At 36.6% G+C, this 11,560-nt stretch overlaps 3 protein-coding genes across 6 annotated transcripts; 1 reads left to right on the top strand and 2 right to left on the bottom strand.

Moving 5' to 3' along the window:
* Positions 1–114: 114 nt before the first annotated feature.
* Positions 115–2,161, bottom strand: LOC108859298 (uncharacterized). Of its 4 annotated transcripts, none has more exons than XM_018633188.2 (8): positions 1,983–2,154; positions 1,652–1,730; positions 1,489–1,556; positions 1,283–1,423; positions 1,084–1,125; positions 820–950; positions 620–721; positions 115–487 (listed from the first exon to the last, which is right to left on the bottom strand). In XM_018633188.2, exons 2-8 carry the CDS (start codon positions 1,711–1,713, stop codon positions 359–361), a joined length of 675 nt encoding a protein of 224 aa, XP_018488690.1. In that variant the 5' UTR covers positions 1,714–1,730; positions 1,983–2,154; the 3' UTR covers positions 115–358. The 4 variants fall into 4 exon arrangements, with proteins under 4 accessions (XP_018488690.1, XP_056842691.1, XP_056842690.1 ...); XM_056986711.1 differs by having other exon boundaries at positions 1,652–1,762; positions 1,983–1,989; XM_056986710.1 differs by having other exon boundaries at positions 835–950; positions 1,489–1,762; positions 1,983–2,161.
* Positions 2,162–3,629: 1,468 nt separating this feature from the next.
* Positions 3,630–8,120, bottom strand: LOC108856333 (kinesin-like protein KIN-8B). Its single transcript, XM_018630109.2, has 15 exons — positions 7,797–8,120; positions 7,626–7,697; positions 7,412–7,528; positions 7,110–7,195; positions 6,768–6,912; positions 6,541–6,636; positions 6,331–6,422; positions 5,935–6,177; positions 5,710–5,860; positions 5,572–5,634; positions 5,259–5,492; positions 5,088–5,186; positions 4,898–5,011; positions 4,265–4,816; positions 3,630–4,175 (listed from the first exon to the last, which is right to left on the bottom strand). Exons 1-15 carry the CDS (start codon positions 7,842–7,844, stop codon positions 3,843–3,845), a joined length of 2,445 nt encoding a protein of 814 aa, XP_018485611.1. The 5' UTR covers positions 7,845–8,120; the 3' UTR covers positions 3,630–3,842.
* Positions 8,121–10,193: 2,073 nt separating this feature from the next.
* Positions 10,194–11,339, top strand: LOC108858822 (ATP-dependent 6-phosphofructokinase 1-like). Its single transcript, XM_018632690.1, has 7 exons — positions 10,194–10,270; positions 10,408–10,447; positions 10,516–10,716; positions 10,806–10,964; positions 11,047–11,100; positions 11,187–11,255; positions 11,328–11,339. The coding sequence occupies exons 1-7, from the start codon at positions 10,194–10,196 to the stop codon at positions 11,337–11,339; spliced, it is 612 nt and encodes a 203-aa protein (XP_018488192.1).
* Positions 11,340–11,560: the final 221 nt, after the last annotated feature.

Genomic DNA, 11,560 nt, shown 5'->3' with positions numbered 1-11,560 from the left:
TTATTTTAATTTTATTAGGCTTATTTTTTTATTATGTATACACACATAATAAGAGATTTCATTCCAGATTAGTCCCCATAAGCTTTACTTTAGATTGTTGAAACTAGTAAGAGATTTCACTCCAATTAATTCATTATTATGGGCCAGATGTCTTGTGTTGAAACAACTTTTAATTGACCAACATGTGTAGCCTTAGGCAAAAACAAGTATTACATGTTTATGACCTAATTAAAAACAAAAAAGTTGCGAACCACACATGAAGCTTAAGAGTCATCAAAGGATCTCTTGTTGCAATCTTTTTGGTTTCCACCCTTGTTTTAACTACTCTCTGCTAACTCTTTCATATCATCTTTGTGTATCAGTAGATACATTTCCATGCTCTGTTTACAATCTCGTCTTCTACAAACGGACGCAATGACCACATCATAGTGTAAGTACCTAGTTCATCAAATGATGTCTTCAAACTAAGCCCTCTCACAATCTTTTCCTGCAAAAGAAAAAAAGAAACAGTATCATCAATCATCATCATCATCATCATCATCCATTTCTCCTGTAAAAAATAATTGAATTTCATAGATCCAACATGCAGAGTCTCTAAAGGGTTCAAGATCTCACACACCTGCATAACATAGTTCTGTTTTACCATACTGTAAACCACTGCAATAACTGTAGCGTACTCTGTAACTTCAGGTTCTTGAGCAAAAGTTACAGTCTCCTTCTCCTGAAACCAAAACAACATTACTCTTCCCTAATCAATTTTTTCAGAGACATACAAATTAGTTAGTAGTGGAACAAATTTCGGCTGAACTGAAATCTTACTTCATCACTGGCTACCCGTTGTAATTCATCACTTGATTCTTCATCTAGCTGTGTGGAAAGGTTTGTTGCAGTCTCAATTGCAAGGGCTGCCTCATCGGTGAGACGCTCTAGCTCAGATAACAAGCTCTGAGCTGCAATTACAACATCTTACAGATTAGCAGGGGCATACTTGCTTAACTATGTCGAAAGTGAGTTTGATGACATGAAACATTAACCGATACAAAACAAACCAATACGGCGATAAAACATTAGATTTATTATTACCTTTGATTAGGTGGTCAGAAAGTCCTTTTAGAGATATATGCACTTCTTGTTCCGGTAGTTTTTTGCAAACAAACAAAAAAAAGAGAGATGTGTAAGCAGAAACGAAGAATTGCTAAAGAATGTTACTGAAACTTGAAAGTTTTCGCATAAATTGAGAGACTATCAGAGTAAGATCAAAAGAGTTGATGAGTAAACTTACAAGCTCGTGTGCTCTGTGCAGCATCATCGATGTTGATACAGCCTGCTTCTATGTATGATTTAAGCCGTTTTGTTTCATTGTTCTTGAGAATGTTTTCGATCAACTTGGAGGAAGTGACTATTGGAGAGCGTTTGAGCAAGCCTGGGGGATAAGAAATTATGTCAAAGAAGGTCCACAGTGAAGACAATATACAAAGCAAAACGTACAGAGTCCTTGCTGAAAGCGTAGAAGAAAGTTGTTTGCTGCATTATCTAGCTCCTCAAGCTTTGTGATCCTATATTCATTGCAATAATCCAAGATCCCAAAAGATACAGAGGGACGAAACACAGCATACTTGAAAGGAAATATCTGTGACAGAAACAAACTTACCTGGTCATAAACTCTTTGAAGATATCGTAAACTTTCTGCTTCAGCTCGCTTCTCACTTCCATCTCTCGCGTCTTGAATTCTAGAAGACACATGTAAACACATCTGTTCAAGCTAAAACCAGAAGAAAGTTGAGAGGCACAACATAAGAGTCGACTTCGTCAAACAAAAGAAGATTCAACAGAGGAAGTATCGATTTTTTTTCAGTGAGCATTTGAAGTAGATGAACATGGCAATCAACTACTTATACAAACTAAAACGTTTTTCTCATCTAATCCCAGCCAGACAGCAGATTTTGGATAAACACAAGAGACGTAGAGAGCATTAAACAAACCAGAGTTCGGTTTTTGAAGGAGCCTACGAGACGTTTGGAGTGGTGGTGGCCGACAAAGATCGGAGGAAGTCAGGGAGACGCCGGAGAAAGCTAATTCCGGCGGTGCAGAGAAGGGTTAACAGTACTTAGGGGTTTCGCTTGGTGAACTAAAAAGAACTCGGGGTAGTCTGGGCATTGACCCAATTAATTTAAATTAAATAAGAAAGATGAGACTTTTTCGCCCAAAATGGAAAGCTAACTTTTTTTTCTTTTTGTCTTCACTTGTTTGCTTATATATATATAGGGAAAATCGCATAAAAAACCCTCAAAGTGTCACTTACTAACACTTTAAACCTTGAAGTTTTTTCAGTAACACTTTTAACCTTCAAAGTGACATTTGTATCATAAAAAACCTTCAAATCAAAAAATTGACCGGTTCAGCAGGTAATTTTTTAAAAATAATTATTTAATTAATAAAATAAACAAAATAAATAAATAAAAATCCAAAAAATAAATAAAAATCGAAAAATTCTAATAAAATTTACAAAAATGGAAAAAAATCAAAAAAATAAATTAAAATTTTAGAAAATTAAATAAATATATTAAAAATTAAATTATTTTCTAAAAATATTAATAAAAATAACTAAAAAGTTAATAATAAATAAGATTAAATTTAAATAGAGAAGAACTAAATAAAAAGTTTACAATTTTTTTAAAAAAATGGAAAATATAAAATTCAAAATCACTAGTGACGATGATGGTTTCCCACATAACCATTAACAATGACGATATTTGCCATATCTCCAATGATAGTTTCCAACATCATCTTGAAAATGACAAAAAGAAAATCTTTTTCAAACTTTTGAATTTTCATTTTTTTGAAATATATGAATTTTTATTTTTCTGTTTTTTTAATTTGATCTCATTTAGTTTTGAATTTTAATTTTCTAAATTTTAATTAATTTTCTGATTTTTTCTAATTTTCTGATTTTTATTAATTAATATATAATTACATAAGAATCAAAAAAGTTAGAAAAAATCCGAAATTAATTATTATTTAGAAAATTAAAATTCAAAAATAAATGAGATCAAACTAAAAACAGAAAATAAAAAAATTCATATATTTCAAAAAAATGAAAATTCAAAAGTTTGAAAAATATTTTTTTGTCATTTTTAAGATGATGTTGGAAACTATCATTGGAGATATGACAATTATCGTCATTGTTAATGGTTATGTGAGAAACCATCATCGTCACTTGTGAATTTTGAATTTTGAGTTTTATATTTTCCATTTTAAAAAAAAACTGTGGACTTTTTATTTAGTTCTTCTCTATTTAAATTTAATCTTATTTATTATTAATTTTTTAGTTATTTTTATTAATATTTTAGAAAATAATTTAATTTTTAATATATTTATTTAATTTTCTAAAATTTTAATTTTTTTTTTTTTGTAAATTTTATTAAAATTTTCGATTTTTATTTATTTTTGGATTTTTATTTATTTATTTTGTTTATTTTATTAATTAAATAATTATTTTTGAAAAACTACCTGCCAAACCGGTCAATTTTTTGATTTGGAGGTTTTTTATGATACAAATGTCACTTTGAAGGTTAAAAGTGTTAGTGAAAAAATTTCAAGGTTTAAAGTGTTAGTAAGTGATACTTTGAGGGTTTTTTATGCGATTTTCCCTATATATATATATACACACATCAATCAGAACGTAGAGAAACCCATACCGTGGAAATAGCTGTACAAACCCAAAACAAAACAAACAAAAAACAAAACGAGTCATGTTGAGAGTAAGGCTGGGAGTGTGAGGCGGTTTTCAAAAACTGTGCCTCGGAACTAACTTGAAAACTCAGAACCCATGTGTCATGTTGTCAGTGGTGTTGGCGTTGAGTTTTGTTTCCTTTATTATGAACTTTATTGCCTCCTCCTCTATACAACTTTGTGTGGCTGTTCTGTCCATAAGACGCGTTCTTCACACCTTTGGTTCCCGAAAGCGGGCTTGTCCCGTAAACTCGCTGTTGGTTTCTTGCACCATTCGGTGCTGACACTGCAGTGGCCAAGCGAGGGCTGTTTCCTGAACCATTTCTCACCGCGGCAATGGCTCGAGGGCTTCCATAGAAAGGCTGCCCGGCCGGGGTGGTGGCCCTGTTGATGACTCCAGCTCGTGGGCTACCATAGGGACTCGGGGTGTTGACCAGCATTTCCTGGTTCATAAAAATATTTTGCAATCAGAACATAATGAAATGTCTGTTGCCTTAAAAACTAAGATTCAGATCAAGAAATTGTGTTTTACCCTTTGTGGAGTCTGGTAAAAACTGGGACCCATGTGGGAAGAGACCATCCCTGGAGAAGAATTGTTTACTGTTTGTGGATAAGAGACCCGGCGATGATTGCCTCCCGTGTCGATCCATGGAGCTGGTCTGCCACCACCATGGCTTTTCCTAAGACTGGCAAATGCAGGTGGTTCGTGTCCCATGAAGTAGTAAGAGCTGTGATGTTCTTCTCTGCATAAAGTAGGAGTTGGAGCCCACTGTTGTCCTTTGGAAGCAGTATCTTGATTGTAGCTCTGGAAAGTGCAGGAGGATTGAGAATATGAATGGCCCATGAAAGGGATGTTCGCTGGTATGAAACTCGGTGCCTGTTTCCTGTAAGGAAGCCCGGGATACGATGCCATACTCCAGTCTTCGATGGTGATTCCTTGTTTTGCAGCGAGGTCGAACACTTGTTTCTCTTCAACTCCTAAACCCATGAGCAGATTCCATAGGTTTCTCTGAGCTTCTCTTTGGTTGTATATGATTTGGTCCCTCATTGCCATTTCGAACTGTAGTTCGGTATTACCCATCCCCTACATTTTACGTGAAAACAGCAGTAAATGTTAGTCAGTAGTGTAAGAATCTCAAGATATTACTTAGTTTACTCTCCTCACCAGAAGCTTGTACTGGTTGAGAATGTGCAGATAAGTTTTGTTTCCATTGTTATTTATTGCTTCATTGAGCATATCCTGTAGTTTGCAACGATGCTTTTCATTTTCTTCTATTTCCTGTAAAAACAGAGGCATGAGCATGATTGCAAAGATATATTGCAGAGTTGAATAAATGATTTTAAAAAAGGTTTACTCTCTGGTAGTTAACACCGGCTTCATCATTGTCTCTGATATTATCAAGTATTACTTGACGTCTGCTACTTAGAGCCTCGACAATATCCTTCTCTGCCGCCTATAAAATAGAGAAAAGGTTATAGTAATGCAATATAATGACCTCTGGATTAATAGAAGCTTTAAAACTAACCTGTTTCGCAATGGCATCATCGAGATGCTGAAGTTCAGTACGGTTTCTGAGGTTAGTTTCTTCAAGCTCAAATAATGCCTTCTGTAAGTTTATACGTTCCTGTACATTTTCACTGATCTGGTGACTTAAGCCATCCAACCACGAAAGTTCACGTTCAACACCTCGTTCAAAAGGTATGATGCTAAGCTGCGACTCCTTTTCTGCTAGTTGCTTCTTCAGCTGAGAAACCTCACTCTATGAAACCAAAGCCATGAGTTATGTGCTGCTACTACATTCAATTTGTAACAAAAGTAGATGAAGTTAATTATCTTACTTGAAGATTCTCGATCATTCGTTGGTAGTCTGACATATGAGTGTCGATGGTACCGATATTTTTCTAAAATGCAAGAAAAGCAGTAAGTACTTCTTACCAGTTAGTAATATTTTGAACTAAGAGGAGAATAACTGTCACCTGAATGTGGGTCTTGATCTCTTTTGCTCGATCAGCATATTTCAGTGTGTTCACAGTATGATGATACTGATTATCAGCAGGTGATACAGTTGCAACCATCACCGTCTGGGAGTTCCCACTCAAACCATCTTTAAGAATACGCGTAAGTTTGCTGAAATTACAAACGTCTGTCAGCGAAAAAAGATGGCCATTTTAAGATCAGAAAGATCACATATCGACACATACCTGTTTCTGTATGGGACATAAGCAAGACCCTTTTTGTGTTGCTTCCCCAAGGCGTTTATGCAATTTGCTAGAGCAAGGAGTGAGCGATTAATATTCGCTCCATCCCTCAGTTTCTGACCTCCATTGTTCGTCTCAGCTGCTCTTTCACTGCCAGCAAGATCAACAAGAGCGAGTTTCCCTCTCATAACTTGATTTTGATTCTTTTGCCTTCTTTTTACTGCAATCTCCAGAACTGCATGGGACCTGGTAATTGACAGGAACATTTATATAGGTAATGGACCACTGCGAGTTCGTTTTCAAGAAAAAAAACAAAAATGTTTCCACTAGAGTGTGAGAGATCTAGGGATTCGGAAGAGACAAGCTTCCAACATTAACCGCTTAGATAGCATTGCTCACCTTGATGATGTACTGTTCATCTCAGTGCTCTCAGTTTTTCGTCTACTGTTCCCTAAGTTCAGCAGTTCAAGAATTCGATCAGCAGAATAGACCTACAAAAGAAACATTTTGACTAAGGCTTCAAGATGAGGTTCAAAATGATCTCCGCAAATCTAGTTTTACAGGAGGAATGGTCTTATCGCATCTAGAAGGAAAGAAAAGTATAGAGACCTTGATTGATCGCAGGCCAGCAACTACTATTCCCTGCTCCGGATCCTCTCTGAGCTCCAAATGACCGGATGATTTCTCAAGCAGATCGTATATAACCTGAATTGCAATTGAAACATATTATTACGTGAGAAAGAGTAAATGTCATAACTGAAAGAGCACCACTACATACACACACAAAAAAAAAGACGAAGGAGAACAACCAAATTGATCAGAGGGAGGAGGCTTACTTCATTGTAGACTTCAAGATAGGAGCAAGTCACTTCGAAGTCATCAGAGCTCTTGTCACTCTTAATCATGTCAAATACGGTATTCAGGCTGAGAACCATCAATCCAGGGTCACTTCGTGTTCCAACCATTGTATAAGTTTTGCCGCTAAGAGCAAACAAAACAAAAACCATCATTGAGTCTGATAACAAAAAAAAGAAGAGGCCATACTGTAATAGTTTTCCTGAGATATAAGGCCTAATGAAAGTCAGTTTAAGGTCTAGGTTACTTTAGCCAGGATATTTTTTTGGTAAGCTAAGAGACACATTCACTTGTAGTCTTTGCGAAATGAATACACTGCATACCTTCCAGTGGAACCATAGGCAAAGACTGTAGCGTTGAGTCCATGAACAACCCCAGAGATCACAGAAGAAATACTCTTATAGACATTCTGAAAAGGAAAAAAAACAAATACATGTTTTGAAATTCATAGCTCACTATTCAATATCACAAACCTTACACCACAAGTCAAACTTCTCACAAGTCCAGTCACAACACACACTACTACGAGAACCTAAACATTTCCCAGAAAATTCCTCAAATAGAAAGCATAGATCCTAATGAAAATCACAAGTTCTCACAGAGAGAAGAGAGAGAGACGGGAGACCTTGTTGGTACTCTCAGGGCCAAAGGCATGATCAAAACAATATTTCTTCTCTTTAGTCCGATTCTGAATCCGGTCAAGGTAATCCTTCGATAAGTCAGGGTCCAACACTATCACCTCCTGCAAATTCAAACACACACACACACACGCACAAATTAGGGCGAACAAATTTTCCAAATCGAATCAGAAACTGTGGGGGGGGGAATTGAAAACAGACCTTAGAGTTATTCACTCGAACGATGTCTCTTCCACGTTCTTTCTCCGTCAACGGTCTACATTTCACGGCGACCTACCGAGAATTCAGAACGGTGCGGAGAGAGAGAGAAAACTCAGACGAAGAACAATGGAAAAAAAAAAGGGAAAAAATAAAACGAGAGAGAGAGCTAACCGTTAGTGTCGTCGTCTTCTTCGCGACGGGAGCTCTGATGCTCGGCATTTCGTCGCTTTGATAACGAATAAACAATCACAATGCCGAAGTGGAATTTTCCTGGATTTTTTCTCGGGAAACCAACGATCAGAGACACATGGAACTGACCGCTAAAGTATCTCTGCGAGTGAAGAAGAGAGAATGAACAATTCAGCTGAGGCAAAAAGGGATATTAGTTCAAAAGTTTTTGAAGGTTTCAAGATTTTTTCTCTCTGTATAAATTTCACCGTTTCAAAATTTATGAATAAAGAAAAAACAATAAATGCATCAGACGAGAAAATAATTTTTTTATTTTTTTTGTTAATCAGGAGGAGAAAAATGAAGATCGTGCGAGAGGGATATTGTGTTTGGATCACGTGTACGACGGTGTATTTTGTAGTGGAAGTGTTAATGCTACGGGAGCCGTTGATTTATATGACTGAGCGGTAGAGATCCGACCAAGTAGATGTGTGTCGGTCCCGTTTTTTGTTTGTTAAGATTTGTTTACTGCATTTAAATGATTAGTCAAGGAGCCCTTTTTGATTTGGATCTTTGTTGCGAATTGATTTCTTAACTAATTTAATTTGACGAAGTTGCAAAATCTGTAACACGACGTGCCATCATCTAATAACCATAGAATATATACAAGATTTACTGACGTGACATTTGAAACGAATTCGTATTAATAATGATAAACATAATTTATTTTTTTGTAACAAAGAACATTATGAAAATTCTTTTAAAGTTGTCACATTGAAAAGTTGGCTGATTACAGCTGTGTATATTAGAATAGGGAATCATATATTCGTTTCATATCATTTGGGTAACCCGTGTAGCTCAATTGGTTAGCTCCTTCCACCTCGTGAGTTTCGATTGTGCATGGCAGAAGAGAAGAAGAGAATGGTGGGGGAAAACTATTGTATACATGAATATTGATTTCCCTCAGCTAACAAATTAGAATCCTCCAATATTTGTAAATGTCTGGTAAAAAACCTGGCAGAATCATATAACTCGATCGTGTGTGTTAGCTCGCCCATCTTGCACATTATCAACAAAATTAATTTTTAATATAAATGCATGACTGCTACCCACATAGAAGTATGGGTACTCACACCTAAGTTTATTTCTAATTAAATAGGTGCATGTGCTATAAACTCAACTTGATCTCACCGAATGATCTTTCGGTTCATCAATTACAAATGTTACAAAAAACTCAATTTAGTTTTTTTTTTGTTCATTTAGAACGTAATAAACTGTAATAGTTGGATGAATGTATGGGACGCCAATTAAGCTACTTTTAACTCCGGCTGATTCCGGCCATTTGAGGAAAATCTATGGGCTTTTTGGAATGTCCAGGAGGTTTCTGGTCTCTTTTTGCATGATCGCGACTTCTGCCTATTTGGATTTTATGCAAGATTTAGAAAGCACGTAACAGTCTCCTCGTCAACAAAGTTCTCTTCTTATGTTCATAAAATGTTAGTGGAGCATAGTCAGATGTTACTGTCTGGCTAAAGGCTACGCACAATCTTTAGATCAACATGAGAATCTTTTTATTCAGTCTCTAAGTATAACATGTTCCGGTATGGACTAGGCCTCCAAATGGTTTCGTAAAGTGTAACGGGCGTCGTGGCTGCATCCTTTGATCCTACTACGTTGAGGGTTAGAGGTGGTTGGATTGTTAGAGACTCTCAAGGAGTTTCTAAATATTATTGGGTTCTGCACTATTAGGAGAATCACGTTCCGTGTTAGAAGCAGAAGCCAAAGCTCTGACAATGATGCCAACCTATAATGTCCGGTTTAAATTATGGGTTTGGGGTCGGTCATTTCGAAAGTGATAATATGAATTTGATGAATAATCTTTTAGAGGCAGCTACTGTTTATTCAATTTGTATATGTCGGTATATATATACTTTTAGCGGCAAAATCCTTCCACTTAGTGGTGCTATTTCCTTTAAACACGCCTTAAGCAAATCTTATTACTATAAAAGAGAGTTGTTTCTCTCCTTCTGCCACATCAGCTGCCACCTAGGAAATTCACGCTTCCTCCAGCCGCCACGCGTCCGCTTCCTTTAAGCGCATTGTTTCATTAATCCCTTGGCTTGATGGGCTTCATGTTAGTGTTATTTGTCTGGGCTTTAGCTTGCTGAGTTTGTTCTTTAACCGGCCCGTACTAACATAAGCTACTTTCTAATCCTAATATTCTTCGGCGAAGAAAACGAAATTCGCATCTCTCCATTCCTTCTACGGCGAAGCTATGTCGTCTCTGATTCCCCTCACCAAAACGGTCGGAGTTAAGAGTCTGTGTTTAATCCCATCCACTACGTATTCTCCCTTTCAACTCATAGTCTATGGTTCCAGTCTAGGCTCGCCGTCGGGTCGATGTTCACCGTCTTCGGTTTTGATGTGTCACGGTGTGCTCTGAATTTCCGACTCTCCGACTCTCCTTTGATGATCCGGTTTACTGAGTCGGCATCCTTTGATGAAGTGACAGTTTTCTTTTCACAAAGTTCGTTACTTTTTTCCCTCAGTATTGAATCAAATAGCTTTCGGTTTAGAAATGTGTAATCTTTATCTGGTTGCTATGTGTTTTCAGGCAGTACTTCATTGATGAGGATGACACGGTTCCTCAAAAGGTAAGTGTAAAAGCTCTCTCCTTTAGCCATTTATTCGTCTCTCTTTAATATGTTTGGCTCTTTCGCAGATAGTTCTTCGTCCTGATAGTCCGAGAGGAACCCATTTCCGCAGAGCAGGACCACGTCAAAGGGTTGTCTTTGATTCGGATGATGTAGTTGCTTGCATTGTTACATGTGGTGGCCTGTGTCCCGGTCTTAATACTGTGATCAGAGAGATAGTTTGTGGATTGTCTTACATGTATGGTGTCAAGAAAATCCTTGGAATTGATGTAAGGTCCCCTCAATCTTTCACCATTGCTCTAAGATTTTTTAAAACTCAAATGTATATATAAAATCTTGAGAACAATGTGGTTTGCAGGAAGGTTACAGAGGCTTCTATGCAAGGAACACGATCGATTTGGACCTGAAAACAGTGAATGATATTCATAAACGTGGAAGAACCATCCTTGGGACTTCAAGAGGCGGTCACGACACCACCAAGATAGTTGATAGTATTCAAGATAGTGGGATTAACCAGGTTCTTGATTTTTAGTAACTCAAACCAACGACACAACCAAGATATAGTTGAAACTGAGTTTTTGTTATTGAGACTTGACCAGGTTTATATAATCGGTGGAGATGGATCACAGAAAGGAGCAGCTGTTATATTCCAGGTAGTGCAAAAACGTTGTATCTGATGATGCAGTACATTGGTTTGGATTTGGATATTGATTTAATGAAAGTATCTTTGTCTCTGCAGGAGATTAGGAGATGTGGACTTAAAGTTGCTGTTGCAGGGATCTCCAAAACAATCGACAATGACATTCCTGTAAGACTATTCCCCCAATGGTTTGAAGATTTCTATTTTCGTATCTTACTGTTGATTCGTTCTTGAATGCAGATTATAGATTAGATCATTTGGGTTTTGATCAAAAAAAAAAACAAAAGATAGATCATTTGGGTTAGAAGGAAGAAGACGTTCTTGGAGAAGAGTTCATCAAACAAATTTTGAGAGATGTCAACAACATATTGGTTCACTTACAAGAAAATTACAAATAATCAGATAAAGAAAATATTAATATTTTGATATTTTTTTGAGAGACTCCAACATATTCTACTAATATTGATGCTCTT

This window comes from Raphanus sativus, chromosome 5 (assembly GCF_000801105.2).
Source record: "Raphanus sativus cultivar WK10039 chromosome 5, ASM80110v3, whole genome shotgun sequence".
Classification (NCBI taxonomy): domain Eukaryota; kingdom Viridiplantae; phylum Streptophyta; class Magnoliopsida; order Brassicales; family Brassicaceae; genus Raphanus; species Raphanus sativus.
The sequence above is the reverse complement of the archived record's forward strand: the minus strand, read 5'-3'. Positions and strand labels throughout refer to the sequence as shown.